At 42.6% G+C, this 24,222-nt stretch overlaps 2 protein-coding genes and 3 non-coding genes across 7 annotated transcripts in view; all 5 read right to left on the bottom strand.

Annotated features, from left to right (window-relative positions):
- Positions 1–13,122, bottom strand: part of LOC106562089 (copine-7) — a 38,619-nt gene extending 25,497 nt beyond the window's left edge. The window contains exons 1-2 of one of the 3 annotated variants that reach the window (XM_014126654.2): positions 13,053–13,122; positions 10,688–11,327 (exon numbers count right to left, since the gene is read on the bottom strand). In XM_014126654.2, the coding sequence (XP_013982129.1) occupies positions 10,688–10,861 (174 nt within the window). In that variant the 5' untranslated portion in view covers positions 10,862–11,327; positions 13,053–13,122. Of the gene's footprint in view, positions 1–3,747; positions 3,863–10,687; positions 11,328–12,982 lie in introns of those variants that run through there. The other 2 variants (XM_014126655.2, XM_014126656.2) reach the window with 2 other exon arrangements.
- A 6,785-nt stretch (positions 13,123–19,907) lies between these two features.
- rpl13 (ribosomal protein L13) lies at positions 19,908–23,945 on the bottom strand. The gene is given in 6 exon segments (NM_001141291.1): positions 19,908–20,748; positions 21,201–21,257; positions 21,920–22,093; positions 22,569–22,710; positions 23,314–23,431; positions 23,927–23,945. Coding segments are annotated over 5 exon segments (636 nt in total). The 5' UTR covers positions 23,418–23,431; positions 23,927–23,945; the 3' UTR covers positions 19,908–20,589.
- LOC123725322 (small nucleolar RNA MBII-202) lies at positions 20,931–21,012 on the bottom strand. The gene has a single exon (XR_006757820.1). It is a non-coding gene; the product is annotated as a small nucleolar RNA MBII-202 (small nucleolar RNA).
- Positions 21,597–21,680, bottom strand: LOC123725321 (small nucleolar RNA MBII-202). The gene has a single exon (XR_006757819.1). It is a non-coding gene; the product is annotated as a small nucleolar RNA MBII-202 (small nucleolar RNA).
- LOC123725323 (small nucleolar RNA MBII-202) lies at positions 22,330–22,408 on the bottom strand. Its single transcript, XR_006757821.1, has one exon. It is a non-coding gene; the product is annotated as a small nucleolar RNA MBII-202 (small nucleolar RNA).
- Positions 23,946–24,222: the final 277 nt, after the last annotated feature.

Here is a 24,222-nt window from a genome sequence, read left to right as displayed (position 1 = left end):
TACAGCCCGACAGGATGCTCTTGATTGTGCATCTGTAAAAGTTTGTTTTAAAAGAGTGTTTTTGGTGACAAGCCAAATTTCTTCAGCCTCTTGAGGTTGAAGAGGCGCTGCTGCGCCTTCTTCACCACGCTTTCTGTGTGGGTGGACCATTTCAGTTTGTCCGTGATGTGTACGCCGAGAAACTTAAAACTCTCCACCCTCTCCACTACTGTCCCGTCGATGTGGATAGGTGGCTGCTCCCTCTGCTGTTTCCTGAAGTCCACGATCATCTCCTTTGTTTTGTTGACATTGAGTGTGAGGTTATTTTCCTGACACCACACTCCGAGGGCCCTCACCTCCTCCCTGTAGGCCGTCTCATCGTTGTTAGTAATCAAGCCTACCACTGTAGTGTCATCTGCAAACTTGATGATTGAGTTGGAGGCGTGCATGGCCACGCAGTCATGGGTGAACAGGGAGTACAGGAGAGGGCTGAGAACGCACCCTTGTGGGGCCCCAGTGTTGAGGATCAGCGGGGTGGAGATGTTGTTTCCTACCCTCACCACCTGGGGGCGGCCCGTCAGGAAGTCCAGGACCCAGTTGCACAGGGCGGGGTCGAGACTCAGGGTCTCGAGCTTAATGACGCGTTTGGAGGGTACTATGGTGTTAAATGCTGAGCTGTAGTCGATGAACAGCATTCTTACATAGGTATTCCTCTAGTCCAGATGGGTTAGGGCAGTGTGCAGTGTGATTGCAATTGCGTCGTCTGTGGACCTATTGGGGCGGTAAGCAAATTGGAGTGGGTCTAGGGTGTCAGGTAGGGTGGAGGTGATATGGTCCTTGACTAGTCTCTCAAAGCACTTCATGATGATGGAAGTGAGTGCTACTGGGTGATAGTCATTTAGCTCAGTTACCTTAGCTTTCTTGGGAACAGGAACAATGGTGGCCCTCTTGAAGCATGTGGGAACAGCAGACTGGGGTAAGACTTGATTGAATATGTCCGTAAACACACCAGCCAGCTGGTCTGCGCATGCTCTGAGAATGCGGCTAGGGATGCCGTCTGGGCCGGCAGCCTTGCGAGGGTTAACACGTTTAAATATTTTACTCAAATTTGCTGCAGTGAAGGAGAGCCCACAGGTTTTGCTAGCGAGCCGTGTCGGTGGCACTGTATTGTCCTCAAAGCAAGCAAAGAAGTTGTTTAGTTTGTCTGGGAGCAAGACATCGTGGTCCGCGATGGGGCTGGTTTTCTTTTTTGTAGTCCGTGATTGACTGTAGACCCTGCCACATACCTCTTGTATCTGAGCCGTTGAATTGCGACTCTACTTTGTCTCTATACTGACGCTTAGCTTGTTTGATTGCCTTGCGGAGGGAATAGCTACACTGTTTGTATTCGGTCATGTTTCCCGGTCGCCTTGCCCTGATTAAAATTAGTGGTTCACGCTTTCAGTTTTGCGCGAATGCTGCCATCAATCCACGGTTTCTGGTTGGGGAAGGTTTTAATAGACGCTGTGGGTACAACATCACCGATGCACTTGCTAATAAACTCGCTCACCGAATCAGCATATTCATTAATGTTATTGTCCGACGCTATGCGGAACATATCCCAGTCCACGTGATCAAAGCAATCTTGAAGCATGGAATCCAATTGGTCGGACCAGCGTTGCACAGACCTGAGCACGGGCGTTTCCTGTTTTAGTTTCTGTCTATAGGCTGGGAGCAACAAAATGGAGCCGTGGTCAGATTTTCCGAAAGGAGGGCGGGGGAGGGCTTTGTATGCATCGCGGAAGTTAGAATAACAATGATCCAGGGTTTTGCCAGCCCGTGTCGCGCATTCGATATGCTGATAAAATTTAGGGAGCCTTGTTTTCAGATTAGCCTTGTTAAAATCCCCAGCTACAATAAATGCAGCCTCAGGATATGTGGTTTCCAGTTTACATAAAGTCCAATGAAGTTCTTTCAGGGCCATCGAGGTGTCCGCTTAGGGGGGATATACACGACTGTGATTATGATCGAAGAGAATTCTCTTGGTAGATAATGCGGTCAGCATTTGATTGCAAGGAATTCTAGGTCAGGACTTGAGTTCCTGTATGTTGTTATGATCACACCACGTCTCATTAATCATAAGGCATACACCCCCGCCCCTCTTCTTACCAGAGAGACGTTTGTTTCTGTCGGCGCGATGCGTGAAGAAACTAGGTGGCTGTACCGACCCTGATAACGTATCCCGAGTGAGCCATGTTTCCGTGAAACAAAAAACGTTACAATCTCTGATGTCTCTCTGGAAGGCAACCCTTGCTCAGATTTCGTCTACCTTGTTGTCAAGAGACTGGACATTGGCGAGTAGTATGCTCGGGAGCGGTGCGCGATGTGCCCATCTACGGAGCCTGACCAGAAGACCGCTCCGTCTGCCCCTTCTGCGGCGCCGTTGTTTTGGGTCGCCGGCCGGGATCCGATCCATTGTCCTGGGTGGTGGACCAAACAGAGGATCCGATTCGGAAAAGTCGTATTCCTGGTCATAATGTTGGTGAGTTGACGTTGCTCTTATATCCAACTGTTTGACACCCTCACTGTAGGGCTCTATGCCCCAGAGCAGTGAAGAGGACATTGCCCTGCGTATGGGTCTTTCAGATGGGATTTTAAATGGGTGTCCTGACTCTCTGTGGGCTTAAAAAAATCCATGGCACTTATCGTAAGAGTAGGGGTGTAATGCCGCGTTCAAAACAACTGGGAACTCTGGAGAAAAAAAACTAGCTCCAACTGGGAAAAATATTTTTTAACTGTCATCCAACACGGAATTCCAAGTCGGAAACTCGGGTATCTTTCTAGAGCTACGACTTTCCGACCTTAAGATAACTGATGTCATGATTTGACGTTTTTTTACCCAACAGAGAAAAGAGGAATCTAATTAAGTAATTTTCATACAGGGAAAGTTGTATCAGTGACAAACATTAGAATGCAAAACCGCTACAGGTGGGGGGGATTCAGAGAGGAAAAATGTGAGTCGATTTCGTGATACCTAACATTTATAAAATAAGTATAATCACATCGTCAACTAAAAACGTTATGAGGGTTTGTCCTTGTGTCCATTGAAGCACCGCTGCACCACGCTATATTTTACAGTGAAGTCTGCAGAAGCCTTCTTTTGTCGGCGACTCTTTCGTCTGCACACCCGACACGTGTGCGCGTTTGGCTGGTGAATGACGGCTGGCTGGTGACAGTATATTGTATATAAATGTGTTAATATGGGCAGAATATTGTATAAAATTAATAAATAAAAATGCGCTGCATTCGTTCGGCAGGAGAGAGAGAGAAGCAAGATGTGTGTCGATTTAGCTACTCGGTCTTTCTCAGCCTTTGGCATGATGAGCAAATGATTTGCATGACAATGTTGCATCCCTGTTCAGATGGATTTCAGAGAAAAGGAGTGGGCCACCAAAGACTGAAATACAAAGCAGTACAACACATATCACAAGGGAGTGTTCATTCAAAGGCCTCTTCCCCAGCCCAACTATGTTGACACAGCTCTCTGTTTTGCTGAATTCTATCTTTAGTAAAACCATGAATTGGCTTCTACATCGACAAACATGCTCCAGCCACTGTATATCAACAGCACTGGTATGGTTAAGATCAGTGGCATGTATTGATGAATGCCAAGGGAAGCCAGGCTTTCCCAAATCCTTTACCAAGAAAAAAAAACGAAATAATGTATCTTACGTGTCTATGTGTTTTCATAACTGTCCTTCAATTCGCAATAGGCTGAATTTATCTCACCTGAGAAGACATCCGAGCGAGAGAAACTGCGCCCCTCTGTCTCTGTATGTGTAGGCCATCTATCTGATGCGGTCTGGTCATAAAAAGTACGATATTGCTGCTGCCTGTAGCATTGACTCCAAGGGAAGCCAGCAAGCATTTGGCCTCCCTTGATTAAAAAAAAGTATAAAATAATAGCCAATCAGCATTGAGCTCAACTGTGAATGGTCCTGGCGTACCAAAATAAAGTGTCAATGGAAGCCAGTTTGGATTTGGCTTCAGTGCTATCATAGAGAAATACGGCATCTATTGAAACAACTTGAATTGTTGCATCTCGTTTTGTTGTTGTCCTCTGGTGGCTAGCTAGTTAAAAACCCTTTCCTAAATTAGCCATGGATGTAGATAGGGATTTGGACTTGTGGTTTTACTTAGTTCTCCGTCCTAGCCAATGATTATAAAGGCAATTCTGATCCAACCATAAACTACATTGTAGACTGAGAGGATGGAAGTTCAATATGTAGCTACATGTAGAAGGCTTACATTGCCCATGAAAGGAAGTTGGGCTAGCGTGCAATTATTTTAGCCAGGTAGCCTAGAACAACAAAAAAATAAGACTGTACTGTATGAGAGTCATAGACCATTTTGTCAGCATGAAAGGGAGGAGGGTGGCATTGGTGTTTTTCTACAAGTAGGGTGAGTCAACATGTTATTTTATACTTTCACCAACACACACAAATAAATCAGAACCATGGACAGCCACATCATATGTAACTTACAATGATTGGACTAAATAGTTTTTGGTATCTTTTAGTTGTCACTGTATTAGACTATGCATAGGTGATTTGATGATGTTGAAATGTTGAAGCTGAAATGGTGCTGGAATAGTGGCGGCAGCTCCTGTTTTCTTTGCGACATGCAGTATCTCTCTGTGGTTCATAATTGTAGTTGTTTAGTAGTTTGAAAATGTCAGAAACATGAACTTTCTTGACTATGCTGTAGGTCATGTAACTGTTTGATACATGTAGTATGCTTTGTGGACTTCACCGGACAACGGTTGCTCTCTGATTTTGTGATGAAACAAAGGTGTGGTTGAATTTATTCTGCCACTGTGTCTTCTTATTGCCTCGGGCCTTTGGCCTATATATCACAGTCGCAAGGCATATGAACTAACAGGTTATAGAGCAAACAACGCAATTATCACAACACATAGGTTGTAATATGGCTTTTTTTCTGGCTTGGCTTCCCCAGTGATTTTACCCACGCACCACTTCTGGATAAGATACACTACATGACCAAAAGTATGTGGACACCTGCTCGTCGAACATCTCATTCCAAAATCATGGCATTAATATGGAGTTGGTCCCCCCTCTGCTGCTATAACAGCCTCCACTCTTCTGGGAAGGCTGTTACAGATGTTGGAACATTGTTGCTGGGACTTGCTTCCATTCAGCCACAAAAGCGTTAGTGAGGTCATGCACTGATGTTAGGTGATCAGGCCTGGCTCGCAGTCGGCGTTCCAATTCATCCCAAAGGTGTTCGATAGGGTTGAGGTCAGTGCTCTGTGCAGGCTAGTCAAGTTCTTCCCCACCGATCTTGACAAACCATTTCTGCATGGACCTCACTTTGTGCACGGGGGCCTTGTCATGCTGAAACAGGAAAGGGCCTTCCCCAAACTGTTGCCACAAAGTTGGAAGAATATAATCATCTAGAATGTCATTGTATGCTGTAGCATTAAGATTTCCCTTCACTGGAACTAAAGGGCCTAGCCTGAATCATTGAAAACAGACCATTATTCCTCCTCCACCAAACTTTACAGTTGGCACTATGCATTCGGCCAGGTAGCTTTCTCCTGGCATTCGCCAAATCCAGATTTGTCCATCGGACTGCCAGATGGTGAAGCGTGATTCATCACTCCAGGGAACACGTTTCCACTGCTCCAGAGTCCAATGGCGGCGAGCTTTATACCACTCCAGCCTACGCTTGGCATTGCACATGGTGATCTTAGGCTGCTCAGCCATGGAAACCCATTTTGTGAAGAACCCAACGAACAGTTCTTCTGCTGAAGTTACTTCCAGAGGCAGTTTGAAACTTGGTATTGAGTGCTGCAACCAAGAACAGACGATCATTACGCGCTTCAGCACTTGGAGGTCCGTTGTTGCCGCTATACATTTCCACTTCACAGTAACAGCACTTACAGTTGACCGGTGCAGCTCTAGCAGGGCAGAAATTTGACGAACTGACTTGTTGTAAAGGTGGCATCCTATGGCAGTGCCACGTTGAATGTCACTGAGTTCTTCAGTAAGCCCATGTACTGCCAAGGTTAGTCTATGGATTTTATACCCCTGAAATAGCCAAATTCACTCATTTGAAGGGGTGTCCACATACTTTTGTATATATAGTGTAGCAGTGAGTCTAATGCTGCCTGGAAGATTCAGGCTAAAGAATAATCTAATTCAACGCACTGCATGGACTACATTGATGAACTACCACTTACATCCGTGACAATAAAACACAATATTGTCTTGTTCCTCTTGCTCAATTGGCAAATTAAGCGTCTTCCCAATCTCCTAAAGCTGATGGACAGATATGACAAAGTTCTGAGTGGTGTGTCTGTCTCCCTGTGTGTGTGTGTGTGTGTGTGTGTGTGTGTGTGTGTGTGTGTGTGTGTGTGTGTGTGTGTGTGTGTGTGTGTGTGTGTGTGTGTGTGTGTGTGTGTGTGTGTGTGTGTGGAAGGGTGCGCATATTTGTATGTCTGTGAACCACAGCTAATGAATAGCTAGCACACAGGGGATTAAAGTCATTTGAATATAGTTACTGTAACAGTGTGTAACACAAAGAACTAAAGAGAACTAAAGGCAGCCCTCAAAGAACAGTCAAAGCTGTTGTGAGAGTTATATATATTTTTTAGGTCAAAGGGTAAACAGACCATTGCAAACAGTAGATAGCAGGGATGCAGTATTTTTCTCTCACCCTCTCTTTCTCCTCCCCTATCTCTCAATTCTTCTTGCACACTGACATTCAGTATTGACTAGGCTTAACAGACTCACATTTCAGAATTCTTGTTTCGTGGCATTTGTTTTGCTGTAACAAATTGCATTCTCCACTGACATGGATGATATGGTTATTCGGAACATTAGGTTGTATCAATTATATCACCTCCTAATGCTCGAGCTGAATTTAGGGGAGTTATGTAAACTACTCAAATGCTCAGCTTGCAGAGAACCCAGGTTAATTTCCTCATGAAATGTTGTTTTATTGCATTACCACAGCCACAAATTGATTAGTGTGTGCTCAACACTATCAGCCAAGCTTTATTATTGCCAAAGCCTCGGAACACATTTGTCACGCCCTGACCTGAGAGAGACGGTTTATTTCTCTATGTGGTTAGGTCAGGGTGTGGGGTGGGCATTCTATGGTGTCTATTTCTTTGTGTTGAGCCGAGTATGGTTCCTAATCAGAGGCAGCTGCCTATCGTTGTCTCTGATTAGGAATCATACTTAGGCAGCCTTTTCCCCCACCTGTAGTTGTGGGATCTTATTTTTTGTACTGCTCGTTATAGCCTGCAAGACATGACGGTCGGTTTCCATTGTTCATTATTTTGTTTAAGTGTTCAGAGTTCAAATAAATCTCAAGATGAACACATACCACGCTGCACCTTGGTCTACTCCTTTTGACGATCGTTACAACATTTCTCATTCATAACCATTAACTAGGCCTCAATAAATGCTTCCCATCTCAACACACTACGATTTAACATTGTCACTGTTAATCATTATCTGGCAATGCCTGGAGGAGAGGCCAATACATTGGGGCATAATTGCAACATACACTGAGTGTACAAGAAATTAGGAACAACTTGCTAATATTGAGTTGCACCCCCTTTTGACCTCAGAACAGCCTGAATTCTTCAGGGCATGGACTCTACAAGGTGTCTCAGGCATGGTTTACTCTTGAAATTCCTTGCACCTTATTTGTGGAACAATCTTCAAAATGTTCTTAAATTTGTTTTTCATCCCTAGGGCAATTCAGAAAGCTGATTGAGGACTTTACTACTGATGAATGTGTTTTTTTTCTGACCGTGTTTTTCTTTCTGCTTGCATTTTGTATTTATATTGATGTGTATTTTCTGTAATTGATGTCATTCAGGGCTCATCTGTAAAAGAGAACTTGGTTAAATAAGGATAAATAAATACAATTCACAGGGATGTTGGCCCATGTTGACTCCAATGCTTCCCAAAGTTGTGTTAAGTTGGCTGGATGTCCTTTGGGTGGTGGACCATTCTTGATACACACAGGAAACTGTTGAGTGTAAAAAACCCAGCATCATTGCAGTACCATACCCCGTTCAAAGGCACTTAAATATTTTGTCTTGCCCATTCACCCTCTGAATGGCACACATACACAATCCATGTCTCAATTGTCTTTAACCTGTCTCCTCCCCTTCATCTACACTGATTGAAGTGGATTTAACGAGTGACATCAATAAGGGATCATAGCTTTCACCTGGATTCATCTGGTCAGTCTATGTCATGGAAGAGCAGGGTTTTTGTGGAAATGTGAAATTAATGTAGGAGAATATAACACATTAGAGCTGGTAAAAGATAATACAAAGAAAAAAAAATTATTTATTTTCTTTTTTTTTATCTTTGAAATGCAAGAGAAAATCCCAAATATGACATAGGAATCTAGGCGCTATTTAGATTTTGGCCACTAGATGGCAGCAGTGTATGTGCAAAGTTTTAGACTGATCCAATGAACCATTGTATTTCTGTTCAAAATGTTGTTTCAAGACTGCCGAAATGTGCCTAATTGGTTTATTAATACATTTTCAAATTCATAACTGTGCACTCTCCTCAAACAATAGCATGGTATTCTTTCACTATAATAGCTACTGTAAATTGGACAGTGCAGTTAGATTAGCAAGAATTTAAGCTTTCTGCCCATATCAGATATGTTTATGTCCTGGGAAATGTTCTTGTTACTTAAAACATCATGCTAATCACATTAGCACACGTTAGCTCAACCGTCCCGTGGGGGGGAACGATCCCGTACAGGTTAATGTTTCCTACACTCAGTGTATATGATATATTGCCAACACTTTTTTAGATTGATGATATTTGTTTCGTTACAATATAGTAATTAGAAGACTCTCCCTTTCTGTCTTGTTTTTAGTTTTTTCCTATGATCTATAGCACCACTGGCAGGTCTGAAATGAGTGCTATGTTTGTGCCATGTTTGTAATACATGGAATTAAACATTTTACGACTTTTGTACACTCAGTATATACACTTACAACAAGCATCGCTACATACCATTACAGACACCCTTATGGTCCTCCACTTTGTTAACATATTTTGCACCTAATGCATGGCTTAATTAACAAGTGTAGGCCTCTGTGCTTACTACCACGGATTCATATCAACATACATCAGCAGTGCCAGGCTGGAATCCCATCTCAAATCATCCCATCTCATATCATCCCATCTCAAATCATCCCATCTCAAATCATCTCAAATCATCCCATCTCATATCATCCCATCACATATCATCCCATCTCAAATCATCCCATCTCATATCATCCCATCTCAAATCATCCCATCTCAAATCATCTCAAATCATCCCATCTCAAATCATCTCAAATCATCCCATCTCAAATCATCTCAAATCATCCCATCTCATATCATCCCATCTCATATTATCCCATCTCATATTATCCCATCTCATATCATCCCATCTCATATCATCCCATCACATATCATCCCATCTCAAATCATCCCATCTCATATCATCCCATCTCAAATCCTCCCATCTCAAATCATCTCATATCATCCCATCGCAAATCATCCCATCTCAAATCCTCCCATCTCAAATCATATCATCCCATCTCAAATCATTCCATCTCATATCATCCCATCTCATATCATCCCATCTCATATGGGAATGCAATGGAATGAAGGAACAAATATTGATTTCTTTAACAACCACCTATAATTCAAACAGCCTTATAGATATACAGAATATCAGTGTGGACTACTATAGTGGACTACTATAGTGGACTACTGCATCATGGGAAATATGCTATTCATAGCTCACACACCCCCAGCTCATATTGCAGATAGTGTACCAGTGTAATTCCAAGACAGACAAGAAACTATGATCTGCAACGTAGAAAGAGATCGCGAGAAAGAGATAGGGAGAGTAGAGGAAGAAGCGTGAAAAGGAAAATAAGATTTCCTGTCCCCCTCCCTCCTCCGATGAACAATGTTCTTGGTGATCTGTTTGAGAATTCCAATTCAGTTTTAGGTAGCTACTCTATAAATCAGAATCCATTTAAAAAGAAAAGATGGCAGCAATACCACCAAGCCAGCACCAGACACGCCACTTCTCCTTGGCTCTACTTTGTTCTCTGTGATCTGGTGCACTGCCCAGCTGTTGGGATAATGGGAGCAGGATTAGGATTTCATCCTTCAGTCTGACACGTTCACACAAACAGCTCACACCTTAAATCTCACTCCTGTCTTCAAGCCACCACTGCCTTCCAGATAATACTTATTTTTTAAATCCTCCAAACGTGGCTCAGCTTTGATATGGAGAAATGGAGGGCGGGGAGAGAGGGCTGCCCCTCCCACTGTGCCGTCCATATCCTGCTAGGTGACAATGCCTTCCATTCAGTAGAAACAAGCACTCACTCTGGTTCACCTCATGCTATCCAACTCCGTCAGACACGGAATCATTGTTATTTTAATAAACTGGGGTCATACTACCCAATGTTACATGTCAACATCATAGAGATACTTATGCAGCTCATTACTGGGGTGTGAGCTTCACAGGCTTAGTTGTTTTAGCATCAACATCCATTACTTATTGTTCATACCATCAGTACATTATGGCGTGAACTATGTTAGTTAAGACTTCACCAGGCCAGTAGGTTGGGGACATACAGGGGATGGGGGGTACTCACCTCTGTCCACTGTCCCTGGTTCTGCACCATGAGTATGACACATGGGTCAGACTTGTTCAGTGTGTCTCGGTCCAGCAGGGCCTTGCAGGCGACGCGCAGCTCCACTTTGGAGACGCAGGCGACAGGGCCACCAAGGGCGGCCCCTGGGGAGGTAGCATCCTGGACGTCATTCATCCTGGCTCAGGACCCGAGGTGTCAACCAGTAAGGAGCAAGAGATGGTGGGTGCTGCCGAGAGCTCAGAGTAATGGGAACTACTAGGGATGGCAAAGGGATTCAAGCCGAGCGAGGCACTTAAATCTCACAGAGTTAGATACATAGAAGAGAAGAATGGATCCTTGGACTTGGTAGTGAATGTTACAAAAGGGAAAAGAGTTTTCTCAGAGGTCTGTATTTGAGATGAAGGCAGGTGTCATTTAATTTCTGCAGCGATAACAGACAGGGTGGGCCGAGCTGGATGGAGGCTGGGGAGTCTCGATTAGATGACCAGAAAGCTGTGGAGAGTCACTTACGATTCAGGATTAGCCAAAATGTGTCTTCATGTGTTCTTCATGAAAAAGTTGTCCATGAGCATCACAACTGGGTTAAAACAGGGTATGCTCCCGATCATCCTTCTCTTCAAAGTCCACACAGGTACTGTATCTATGTAAAGAAAACACAAATTAAAAGGTCCAATGCAGCTGTTTTTATCTCAATATGAAATCATTTCTGAGTAACAATAAAGGACCTTACTGTGATTGTTTTCAATTAAAATGGTCAAAAATAAACAAAAATAGCTTCTTAGCAAAGAGCAATTTCTAAAGCAATAATTTTTCTAGGACTGTCTGGGAGTGGTCTGATTGGGGAAATCTGAAAATTAGATGTTATTGGCAAAGAGATTTGGAACTGTCTTTCTTATTGGGCTAATTTACCGCCTGGTGATGTCACCAGGCAGGCCAAAACATTAAACCCACCAAAACAGGTTGATATTTCAGATGGTCTTTTCAAACAGCTTTTGTATTAAAAAGGCATAATCATTTTCAAAATGTCAACAGTATCATTCCAACCTCATAGTGTGAATACATATATAAAACACAGAAAAATCACGTTTTTGACTGCACTGGGCCTTTAAGTATCTGCAAAATAGCATATATCCACAAACAAAATGCTATTGAAACTTAACATCATCGTAATCTTAAAGGAGCAAATTACAGGTACCCAAATAAATATTAGCAGAATCCAAGTTCGGACCAGAAGAAGTTTGCATATGAGGTAGGCTATGAAGGTGATTGAATAATAACAGGTGAATTGCTACTCAGTAAAAAAATATAAAAGTGACAAAGCCTGCCGTGGCGCAAGAATCCACATTGCCCTATTTCAGCACCACCGCCAACGGACAGCGACCTTCAGTCACTCGGCTGCTGCTCTCCAGTGGGGTGAGGCTCGGTTGAAGCAATTATGTTACATTAGATCAGGCGCCCTTGGCAGCAATCATACGTGTTTGACGAGGTAGTTAGAAACAATAAGAACAAATGACAAGGGCTCATATGACTCATAAAATAGAACACATATTGAGATCATTGGCTACTATAAAACAACCAATAACCCGAAAGTTGTAATTAATTCGAAATAATCTGCCCAACACTTGTAACGTTCAGTTGGTTCCATGTTCTTATAATTATTTGTTTATATATTGCAATGACATAAAATATGATGGTGGAAAATAAATGCAAAAAATAAGAGTGCTGATCTATACATGTTACAGATAAAAACGAAAATGTGGAAAAGAGATTCTCATAACCTATTATTGACCAGCAATATGTCTACAACCTGTTGTCCGACACATGAACCAACAACTGCATGGGCACACACCCCTCCCTGGTCATGTTAAACCGGGCGTAGCATGTCCATTTCATTTATACTGTGTTATATCTGGTAGACAGTCAGTTATAGACAGCTAAGCTTGATAAATGACTACTCACGACTTGTACAATTGTAATTGACATGACTTTTATCCAACTAAGCAACTCATAAAGATTTTGTTCTTAACTTTGGTCTCAACCTAAATAATTTCCTACGATAACTATAGCATGATTTGTTGAGGGTGACAGAGAGAAGCGCGACTGCCTTATTCATTCAATTATCATCCCAAAATATATATAAACTGATCTATGTTACTGGCTAAACTGGTCGTTTATCGATGCACCTCCACAACCTCTGAATGAATCCAAGCATTTCACAATGAATGATATAACAATACCACATGAACGTATACTATTCCAAAAATACTCTGCAATAACATTATTTTGTTCGATTACCTCAATCATTCAGAAACTTGCATCATATGCTTCAAAATAATACATCCAATCTCTTGCTGCTTGTTCCTACCTGTCGTGGTCCCCTGGATTTACACTTGTTGTTACCTTTCCTTCAACACACTGCTTGATTTTTCCGAAACTCAGGAACAGTGGAGGGAAGGGGGGAGAAGCAAGGGGTGTGTGATAACCACACCGATAAAGCTCGCAATGTCCCCAGAATCCGCTGGAGGGAGACGTAGAGGTGCGACAGCGGTTCACAATAGTGATACACGAACACTCTCTCTTGGCGGCTGTTCCACACTAATCATCTCACCTTTCTGCTAATTTTCCTGTGAGGCTTAGCTAAATTGACCACCAGAGCATTTACGCATTTGTTGATTAGCCTTTTGATTTAATCTGCGATATATCAAATCAAACACAGCCACAGTGACCAACAGACAATTAAAAGCATACAGATTACACATATACAACCACAAATGTTTTCCTCAACTCTAATGGGCTACATATTATACTGTCCACATATAATGTGAGGCTTTCCCCCCCACAAAATTCCAATGTCTTGCATTTGTATTGCTGGCTTATCTCTGCTTATCAAACATTGCAAACACTGTACCTTGTTGCTGGATCATATCTGCTCAACTCAAAGGCAAAATAACTGTCTGCAATCCACCCCAAAATATTCACTCAATTACATCAAGTAAGAGATACATAGTCTCTCCCTTCAGTAATAGGCCTATTAGTATGACACAATGTAACTATATTACTCCCAGTGGCTAGATATGACTTTTAGTATCACTGACAGGACTGCTGTCTTTCACGGAGGTCAATAATTACAACCCCAGGAAACACAGGAGGAGACACTTGACAGCCAGACAGCAGAGATTGAATTAGACAGATCCTCAGGTGATGGCACAACAAGTTTTGTGTGTGAGCGCCCTGATGTGGCTGGCCAGACAGCTAAGGACCCTAAGTGACACTGAGCTCTAACGGAGAAACAATGGAGATGAATCGCAGTCAGTGCTACTCTTGTAAATAACAGGCAATGTCTCATACTCTCACTCTCTCACCCTTCCGCTACCTCTGCCACCCTCTCTTGCACTCTCACTCACACACACAACAACATGTTTAAGACTATTTAATACCAATAAAAGGGCTATAGCTAATGCTATAATGATCTGAATATCAACAGCGTGTTGGGCAGGTTTTAAAATCCTTTGACACCCACACATACACTCTACCCGTTCTCTTCATATGAAGCCTTTTTCAGCCCACCCACAAGGCCCATATCATTTTTGTGAACTCACTAAAACTGGCTAAAAATTATATAACATGATAGCTTTCCAGCTGACAATGAAGTGTATTCAGAGTTGTACATTTTCCTTTCAAAGCACTTAACTGTAGCAATTATAAGTGGTGGGGGTCCCGCCTACAGCACATATCCTTTCTGCCTTCCCACTTGGATGACAATAGGCTGGATGAAAGAATTCAGGTACACTATATGCCTGCTCCCATTGCTTAAGGTCAAAGCCTATTCTGGGATGCAGAGAAAATGTCTGACTTAGCAATTCCTCTCCAAATGTTCTCTAAAGAGGGATACAACATCATTGGTGGCAATACATCCTCCGGGCTCTGTTGTTGATTACAAGAGAAGCTTTGCTAAATTCACTGAGCCCCTCCTTCAGAGGTGGCCAGTCAAGGAGCACTCCACATGTACACAGTTGAGGTCTTGCTCCTTATAAAAACTAGGCCTCCGGAAAGACTATTGGCAGCAAATAGGGAGGCTAATCAGCATTGAGCAGAGAGCTACTTATTCAAACAGCACTCAACTAAACGTTTGGCTCTATTTTAATTATTCACTTAACTGGGCTGTTTGTCCCTCATCATGATCACATCAAACAAACCCTGCAGCAGGAAACATCCTCCCCTCCAAGGCTTTCTGCCTCTTTAAAACAGAGATAGCGCTGCTTCGTTGACCTATGACCCTCTGATAGTGATCACTGATTTCCTTTCTGTTATAATTCTTATAAGTAAATGTGCAGAAGCTCACATGAATACCAGAATTAACATGGCAACGACAGGGGTTTGATGCCACGGTAGCAAGATGTTTTTTTTGCAGTTGTAGCCTAAAGAATGGTTACCCTGTTGTCTTAGATTCTCACCTCCTGTGTCTCGAACTCGATGGGAATTCATTGCGAGTAGGAACCAACAGTGCCCTAGGCCATACACCTGAGCTCCATTGTGCTGTAGCTCCTAACCAGAACCATCTGTTGCCGCTGTGCCAACACTAAAGCCTCTCTCTCTGGACTTCCTGTGTATTTATGCATATCTTTATCAAAAGTCTTCTTGCTATCTAGCTGTTTATACCACTCTAGCTCCCAGGCAGACATTACGCTGTTGTGGAGTTCAAATGTTTTCCCGTAAAAATGGATTGCTTGCTTTCAACAGAAAACCATTTTGATAACGAGAGTCACATACCAACCAACTTCAACGATTCCTGCCAAAATGGAAAACATGAAAATTGAATTTGTGCAGGCACTGGTGAGGAGTTTGTGTAACTTCATATGTAATCCTCAACCCAGTAGTTCCCCTGTGTTAAGTTAGTCCTAGACACATTGGGGCAAACTCCCAATACTTCATTGATTCTAGAGGCTCCCATACTGGCTATGGTTGCTCGAATTTCCACTTAACAATCTGTTTGGTGTGCTTTTGTTTTAACATGATCTAGTTGATCTAAATATAGCTCAGTGAATTGGAAACGAAGCCTATCCTCTTCTTACCTCAATACTTTTCATTGATTGACCTAATATGAAAGCTGTCAGTAATAAACCTTTCAATCAATTCCTGTTGGATCCTAAGGCTATGATACAGGCCTAGGGGAGAACATTCAACAAACACTAGTAAATTATTTTGGGGGAAAGACTAAGTCAAAGCTACATCGAACAGAGTATCTTACAGTTTAAACACTCAAAAAGTCAGAACATGAATAAACAACCAGCAGCACAATTTGAAGCAAATAATCAGAACAGAAGACATTAAAGAAGCACACCTGGCAGAGACAGAATCTTGTGCGGTTCTCACCGGATCTTTTATTCTGCTCAGGTCAGAGGTTGTCATGGCGGACAGAGTATGCAGGAGCAGAGGAAATGTGATGTTTGCATAATACTCCCACTGCCCAGCAAATCAAGAGACATGACATCATACAAAGCCTGCATACACTCAATTTAATATGCATTCATTTTTAAGGTATCGCCCACACACACACCTCAAGGCTGACTTCCTCTACATTTTATTGGTTAAGTATAATTGATATTATAGCATACATTGCTACAGTTGACATTCAAGTAACCTTAAAAGACATCATGCCGTGGCAGTCATTCTATCAGAGGAGCATAAGAACAATGCTGTCAGACCTTATCACCGACTTATTTTTACCAAGACATTGTATGACCTGCACTGTCCTATGTTACCACAGATTCTGTCGTTACTGTGGCGATAATCTCATCCCCAGGATATTACTCACAGTGCAGAAGTATCAGGTGCATGAGAATACAATGGTGGTGGTAGAATGTCAAGGTACAGCGCCTTCGGAAAGTATTCAGACACCTTGACTTTTTCCACATTTTTGTTAAGTTACAGCCTTATTCTAAAATTGACTCAATTGTTTTTTTCCCCCTCAAGCTACACACAGTACCCCCTAATGACAAAACAAAAACAGGTTTAGACATTGTTAATTTATTAAAAATAAATCAGTTACATAAGCATTCGGACCCTTTACTCAGTACTTTGTTGAAGCACCTTTGGCAGTGATTACAGCATTGAGTCTTCTTGGGTATGAAGCTACAAGCTTGGCACACCTGTATTTGGGGAGTTTCTCCCATTCTTCTCTGCAGATCCTCTCAAGCTCTGTCAGGTTGGATGGGGAGCGTTGCTGCACAGCTATTTTCAGGTCTCTTCAGAGATGTTCGATGGGGTTCAAGTCCAAGCTCTGGCTGGGCCACTCAAGGACATTCAGAGACTTGTCCTGAAGCCACTCCCGCATTGTCTTGGCTGTGTGCTGTTGGAAGGTGAACCGTAGCCCCAGTCTCAGGTCCCGAGCAGGTTTTCATAAAGGATCTCTGTACTTTTCTCCGTTGATCTTTCCCCTTGTTCCTGACTAGTCTCCCAGTCCCTGCCGCTGAAAAACAACCCCACAGCATGATTCTGAAACCACCATGCTTCACTGTAGGGATGGTGTCAGGTTTCCTCCAGACGTGATGTTTGGCATTCAGGCCAAAGAGTTCAATCTTCGTTTTATCAGACCAGAGAATCTTGTTTCTCATGGTCTGAGAATTCTTTAGGTGCCTTTTGGCAAACTCCAAATGGGCTGTCAGGTGCCTTTTACTGAGGAGTGGCTTCCATCTGGCCATTCTACCATAAAGGCCTGGTTGGTGGAGTGCTGCAGAGATGGTTGTCTTTCTGAAAGGTTCTCCCATCACCACAGAGTAACTCTAGAGCTCTGTCAGAGTGACCATCGGGTTCTTGGTCACCTCACCTAACCAAGGACCTTCTCCCCCGATTGCTCATTTTGGCCAGGCAGCCAGCTCAAGGAAGAGTCTTGCTGGTTCCAAACTTCTTCCATTAAAGAATGATGGAGGCCACTTGGGGACCTTCAATGCTGCAGACATTTTTTGGTACCCTTCCCCAGATCTGTGCCTCATGGCACCCTCTACAGAATATTCCTTCGACCTCATGGCTTGGTTTTTGCTCTGACATGCAATGTCAACTGTGGGACCTTATATAGACAGGTGTGTGCCATTCCAAATCATGTCCAATCAATAGAATTTACAACAGGTGGACTCCAATCAAGTTGTAGAAATATCTCAAGGATGATCAATGGCAACAGGATGCACCTGAGCTCAATTTTGAGTCTCATCGCAAAGGGTCTGAATATTTATGTAAATAAGGTTATTCTGTTTCTTATTTTTAATAAATTTGCAAACATTTCTAAAAAACTGTTTTTGCTTTGTCATTACGGGGTATTGTGTGTAGATTGCTGATTCATTCTTTTTATTTAATACATTTTAGAATAATGCTGTAACGTAACAAAATGTGGAAAAAGTTAATGGGTCTGAAAACTTTCCGAAGGCACTTGTATAGTGAACAAAAATATAAAAGCAACATGTGGATGTCGATTTAGGCAGCCCCCCACACCTCTCTGATTCAGAGGTAAAACTGACTAGGTTTCCCCCTTTCCCCTACTGTAAGTTGCTCTGGATAAGAGCGTCTGCTAAATGACTAAAATGTAAATGTAAGTGTTGGTCCCATGTTTCATGATCCCAGAAATGTTCCACACACACAAAAAGTTTATTTCTCTCAAATTTTGTGCACAAATTTGTTTACATACCTATTAGTGAGCATTTCTCATTTTCCAAGATAAACCATCCACTTGACAGGTGTGGCATATCAACAAGCAGATTAAACAGCATCATCATTACACAGGTGCACCTTGTACTGGGGACAATAAAAGGCCACTCTAAAATGTGCAGTTTTGTCACACAACACAATGTCACAGATGTCTCAGGTTTTGAGGGAGCATGCAATTGGCATGCTAACTGCAGGAATGTCCACCAGAGCTGTTACCGGAGAATATGTTATTTTCTCTACCATAAGTCGTCTACAAAGTCATTTTAGAGAATTTAGCGGTACGTCTAACTGGCCTCACAACCGCAGACCACTTGTAACCATGCCAGCCCAGGACCTCCACATCCGGCTTCTTCACCAGCCACCAGGACAGCTGATGAAACTGTGGGTTTGCACAACCGAAGAATTTCTGCACACCTTGTCAGAATCCGTCTCAGGGAAGTTCATTTGTGTACTCGGTGTCCTCACCAGGGTCTTGCACTGACTGCAGTTTGGCATCATAGCCAACTTCAGTAGGCAAATGCTCACTTTCAATGGCCACTGGCATGCTGGAGAAATCTGCTCTTCATGGATGAATCCAGGTTTCAACTGTACCGGGCGATGGCAGACTGCATGTATGGTGTCATGTGGGCGAGCGGTTTGCTGATGTCAACGTTATGAAGTGTCCCACGATGGCGGTGGGGTTATGGTATGGGCAAGCATAAGCTATGGACAACAAACACAATTGCATTTTATCGATGGCAATTTGAATGCATAGATACTATGACGAGATCCTGAGGCCCATTGTCGAGCCATTCATCCGCCACCACCTCATGTTTCAGCATAATGCACAGCCTCAATACACAAGTATCTGTACACAATTACTGGAAGCTGAAAATGTCCCAGTTCTTACATGGCCTGCATACTCACCAGACATGTCACCCATTGATCATGTTTGGGGTGCTCTGGATCAACAATTATGACAGCGTGTTCCAGTTCCCACCAATATCCAGCAACTTCGCACAGCCATTGAAGAGTGGCACAACATTCCACAGGACACAATCAAATCTATGCAAAGGAGATGTCATGCTGCATGAGGCAAATGGTCACGAGATCAGACTTTTTTTTTTTGGCATCTGTGAACAGATGAGTCTCTACTCCCAGTAATGTGAAATCAAAAGATAAGGGCCTAATGAGTTGATTTAAATTGACTGATTTCCTCATATGAACTGTAACTCCGTAAAATCTTAAATTGTTGCGTTTTACACCCCTATAAATACCGAACTGGAAATCTTAGGGCTAGGATGGGAATCTAGGAATTCCACAATCAACCTTTCCATCGATTCTTTGACTACACAACTCAGCCACATTTTCATAAACTACTAGAAGGCTGGAGCATTGGTCACAAGTCCCTAAAACATACAATCACACAAGGTTCTGGTTGAACTAGCAGTGAAACTAACATGAGCAGTAAACTTTTCGGAGCTGGAATTGACACGCCAAGGGTGCCACATTCTATTGCGATTTTGTAGATTGACTGCTTTGTGAAAGAAGCCATTTAATATTTAGGAATTCAAAGTATGCTAAACAAAAACCCCTTGAAAGCAAACACTTCTGCTTTGCATCCCCTAACCTTTTGAATGGGGTTATGACATTAATGAAGAGCAGTACATTGTAAGATAAATTATAGTTTACGGATGAATTTACTTCTGCCAGGTGCCTTACGAATTTTTTTGGCTCGAGGACCATTGTGCTACATTTGACACGCTGAAGACGATTCAAAAAGCCTACAAATGTTAAGACCACTTCCTTGAAAATGTCACTTCCATAGTGTGTACTTCACATTCAGGAGACTGGTTTCCACATACAATTTGAAAATGCCAGAGTGAGGAATTGTCAATGTAATACAGCTGCCACTTGCTGGTAGTGACTGGGCAAGAAATTCCATCCATTGGTCTCTTGGGCAACACAGTAAACACTATTTAACATTAGCATTGATGCCTGTATTTCTATAATCCATCAAATGTGAATTGAAATACTAAAGCATGAAAATATATTTTTCAAACGTACCAAAGTTGAGTGTTTAACACCATTGAACAGAAATGTCTCCACAACTGCAATAAAAAATTAACATTACAAGACAGTAACAAACATGACCCTTCATATTGAAAAATGACCAGTGAAGTTGTACACGTTTTTATTTTTGAAAGTTCCATAGAAAGGAACGGTTATTTCTTCTTGTCAATACTCTCAGCTTCCGCCTCCTTCGCCCTCTTGGCACGGATGCCGAAGAGACGAGCATTGGCACGGGCCATACGCAGGCTGGCGAAAGCCTTGAAGTTCTTTTCATCCTCAGAAATCACCCTGGCCTTCTCCTTCTTGTGCACCTGCAGCAGAGGGAGAAGACACCCAATTACAACAATGTTAATGTAAAGATATACTCATCAAGAGTAGAAGGGCATTTCAGTCAAAGAGAAAGTCAAATACAATGAATGGATTAGGCTCGAGTCCCATGTTATTACTCAATGATTTAATTATTTGTGTGTCCACTTCTGTAAGTTAAGGTTCAGCACACAATCTGTCAGTCATCAGATAATAGGTTCAAAGAGAATCATCAAGGTAATACAGAGATTCCGGAGAATTTGTCATCACTTGACTGCTGAAAGAGCGTGAACATGTGTTCAATACATAGACTCAAGATACAGCCTCCAAATATTTCAATTATGACCTGGTCATCCCCTTTACATTCTATAACCCTAATCAGCGTTAAGTTCATTTTAAAGAACATGAACTTCCTTTTTTTTGGGTGAATGAAGTGATATGAATGTGTGATACGTACATTCTTGATGGGCATGACAGCGCCAGAGAGCTGCGTGGCCATCTTGAGTTCCTCCTCCTGGAGAAAGGGAAAGGTTTTAATGCTCGCAGGAAAAGTAACTTCTACCATTTTCACATTCAAGACGGTGCAGTCAATCTAAAATGCTACTGGGGTGAAGAGAAGACATTTCAAACATTTAATTGCACACCAACTGAAACTTAATCTACAACGGAGCATGTAAACAAAGTAGTCCAGATAACCATGCAGATCCTGCCCCTGCAGATCAATGTTACTCTGCACAAAATGCAGTAAAACATTTCAAAACCACCACTGACCAGTTTGAAGCCCAATTTCCACACCTTAACTTCAAAACTTCCTTGCTAACAGGCCGTTTCAGAAACTACAGAATGGGCACTGGACACACGAACCCAGCAGTCATCAGATAATAGGTTCAAATGTAATCATCAAGGTAGTACAGAGATTCCGGAGAATTTGTCATCACTTGACTGCTGGCCCAGAGCTGCTCACAACCCAGGTTTCATTATTTCAATCATTGCCCCGGTTATAAGCTCATTTTCTGAAATCACGTTTAACAGCAATGTTACGCATGACTGATGAAATCTTCCACTGCCAATGTTTATAATCTGACCCTCAAATGAAGCAATCACTTTGACAATATGATTATGGCGTGCCCATATTCTTTTAAACACTCAACCCAACGTTCTACGACTGACACTTACAGTGCTGTCTCCCTTCTTGGGTGCGGAGGCCTTCCTGGGGAAGAGGATGAGCTTGGAGCGATACTCTTTCAGGCGCTGTACATTGGCCTGCAGGGACTCCGATGACCTGTTGCGACGGCGGGTGTCAACTGAGATGCCAATGGTGCGGGCTGTCTTCTTGTGGATACCGGCGGCCTAGAGTACAAAGCACATGCAAGGCAGTGAACCAAATATTTGAGGACTGTTGGGCATTTAGTTGCTAGCCATGCCTGGACTTTTAGGAGTGTGAAGGCTTGCACATAACTCAATACAAGTAGATTGCTACATTCAGACAAAGCCTGTCAAACAGAAATGGGTTAATAACTGGCTTGAGTCCCATGTTATGAATCAATTGACCAGTTTTTACTTTTTTTTTAATATGCACAGCACACATTAAAACAAGCAGACATCAGCAAATAGGTTCAAGTTGAATCATCAAGTGGGTACAGAGATTCCGGAGATTTGTCATCACTTGACTGCTGTAAAAGTTTCTAGTAGTCTGCAAGCCAAAATATATTCAATAAACTCACACCTGTCTTTCAGACTGTTCAGTCTTACATAACATACTAACACTGCCTAAACCTGGAGGTTATTATTCACAAAGTAAATGTACTGTTAATATTCCTCTTACCTTGAGCTCCTCCAGGGTGAAGCCACGTCCGGCACGCACCTTGGTGTGATACCTGATGGTGGGACACCTGACTTGAGGCCTGAGGGGTCCGGCCACAGGACGTGGCGCAATACGACGAGCCTTGATCTGACGGGCCTTTCGCCTGAAAAATGAGGAGTCTGTTCATATATATTAAGTTATATTTGAATGACCTCCATCACATACATACAGCCGCAGGCATGTCACAGGCACACATACATACAGCCGCAGGCATGTCACAGGCACACAACATACAGCCGCAGGCATGTCACAGGCACACAACATACAGCCGCAGGCATGTCACAGGCACACAACATACAGCCGCAGGCATGTCACAGGCACACAACATACAGCTGCAGGCATGTCACAGGCACACAACATACAGCTGCAGGCATGTCACAGGCACACAACATACAGCCGCAGGCATGTCACAGGCACACAACATACAGCCGCAGGCATGTCACAGGCACACAACATACAGCCGCAGGCATGTCACAGGCACACAACATACAGCTGCAGGCATGTCACAGGCACACAACAAACTACACCATAGCCATAATTCAATCCTTTCGGCTAGTTAACCAACTAGGTACATCACATAACCATGCTAGTTAATAGCTGGTAGGTTGGCATACAGCAGACGTTTGAAACGTAAGACAGTTCTGCCAAAAGTTAACATTTATCCCCATTATACTTTACTTAACCAATGTAACTAGTCAAGGCCTACCTGCGAGTCTTCCTTGCGGGCTGGTTGAACCAGGTGCGCACCCTCGTCTGCCAGTCTTTGTGGAAGTGTGGGTTCAAAAGCATGCCATTCCGGCTGGGTGCCATGGTTGCCTACTTCCCTGAAACAGGGAATTAACACATGTAGAAGCTAATCACATTTAGCAATAAGATCAGCCCATTCCAGCGGTGGAAAGAAATGGCTGACGAAGTGCTTACTAGGCTAAATGCTAGCCAGTTAGCTAGCCATCACGTCCAGGCTAACTGGGGATGCAGCAATGGATTTCAACACAAACAGACGTATATTTGACTGTGTTAATGGCTCCGTAATCATTGGAGTTAATTGTCGATAATCTACATCAGTACCGACAGGTTGGTGACAATGAAACACTTGTAACGTCACTGACAACAGACATGCATGCGTCTGCAACCCAGAAAGGTTTAGCAGTCAACCTATCTGGCTTGCCTTTATCTCAACTAACTCATCAATAGTCATATATTCTGAACGACAACATCATACACTCTGGCAATAAATGTATAAAAATAACATACATTTTGATATATTGGAGGATTAAGAGCGATTTCGTTTGAAAGACAGTGAGCTTATTTTCACATACCGTCTGAGGCGGAAAATGGCTGAAAGGAAAAAGGAAGTCCTAAAACTGTGCATTGTGGGATATGGCACCCAATGGTAGATGCAATGGATCGTCAAACGGATGTCCTAAAATTCACGTGTGAAGAGTTGTATTAAAACAGATTCAATCATAATCTTTGATTTAATATATATATATATATATATATATATATATATATATATATATCTTGTTTAGAATGCATTTCGATCGAATCAGCTTTTTGTACGCTTTTTGTTAGTAAATCAAATCTTCTTGGTTTTGGGATTTGGCATAATGCT

This window comes from Salmo salar, chromosome ssa11 (genome assembly GCF_905237065.1).
Source record: "Salmo salar chromosome ssa11, Ssal_v3.1, whole genome shotgun sequence".
NCBI classification, from domain to species: domain Eukaryota; kingdom Metazoa; phylum Chordata; class Actinopteri; order Salmoniformes; family Salmonidae; genus Salmo; species Salmo salar.
This window is presented reverse-complemented; position numbering and strand designations above follow the sequence as displayed.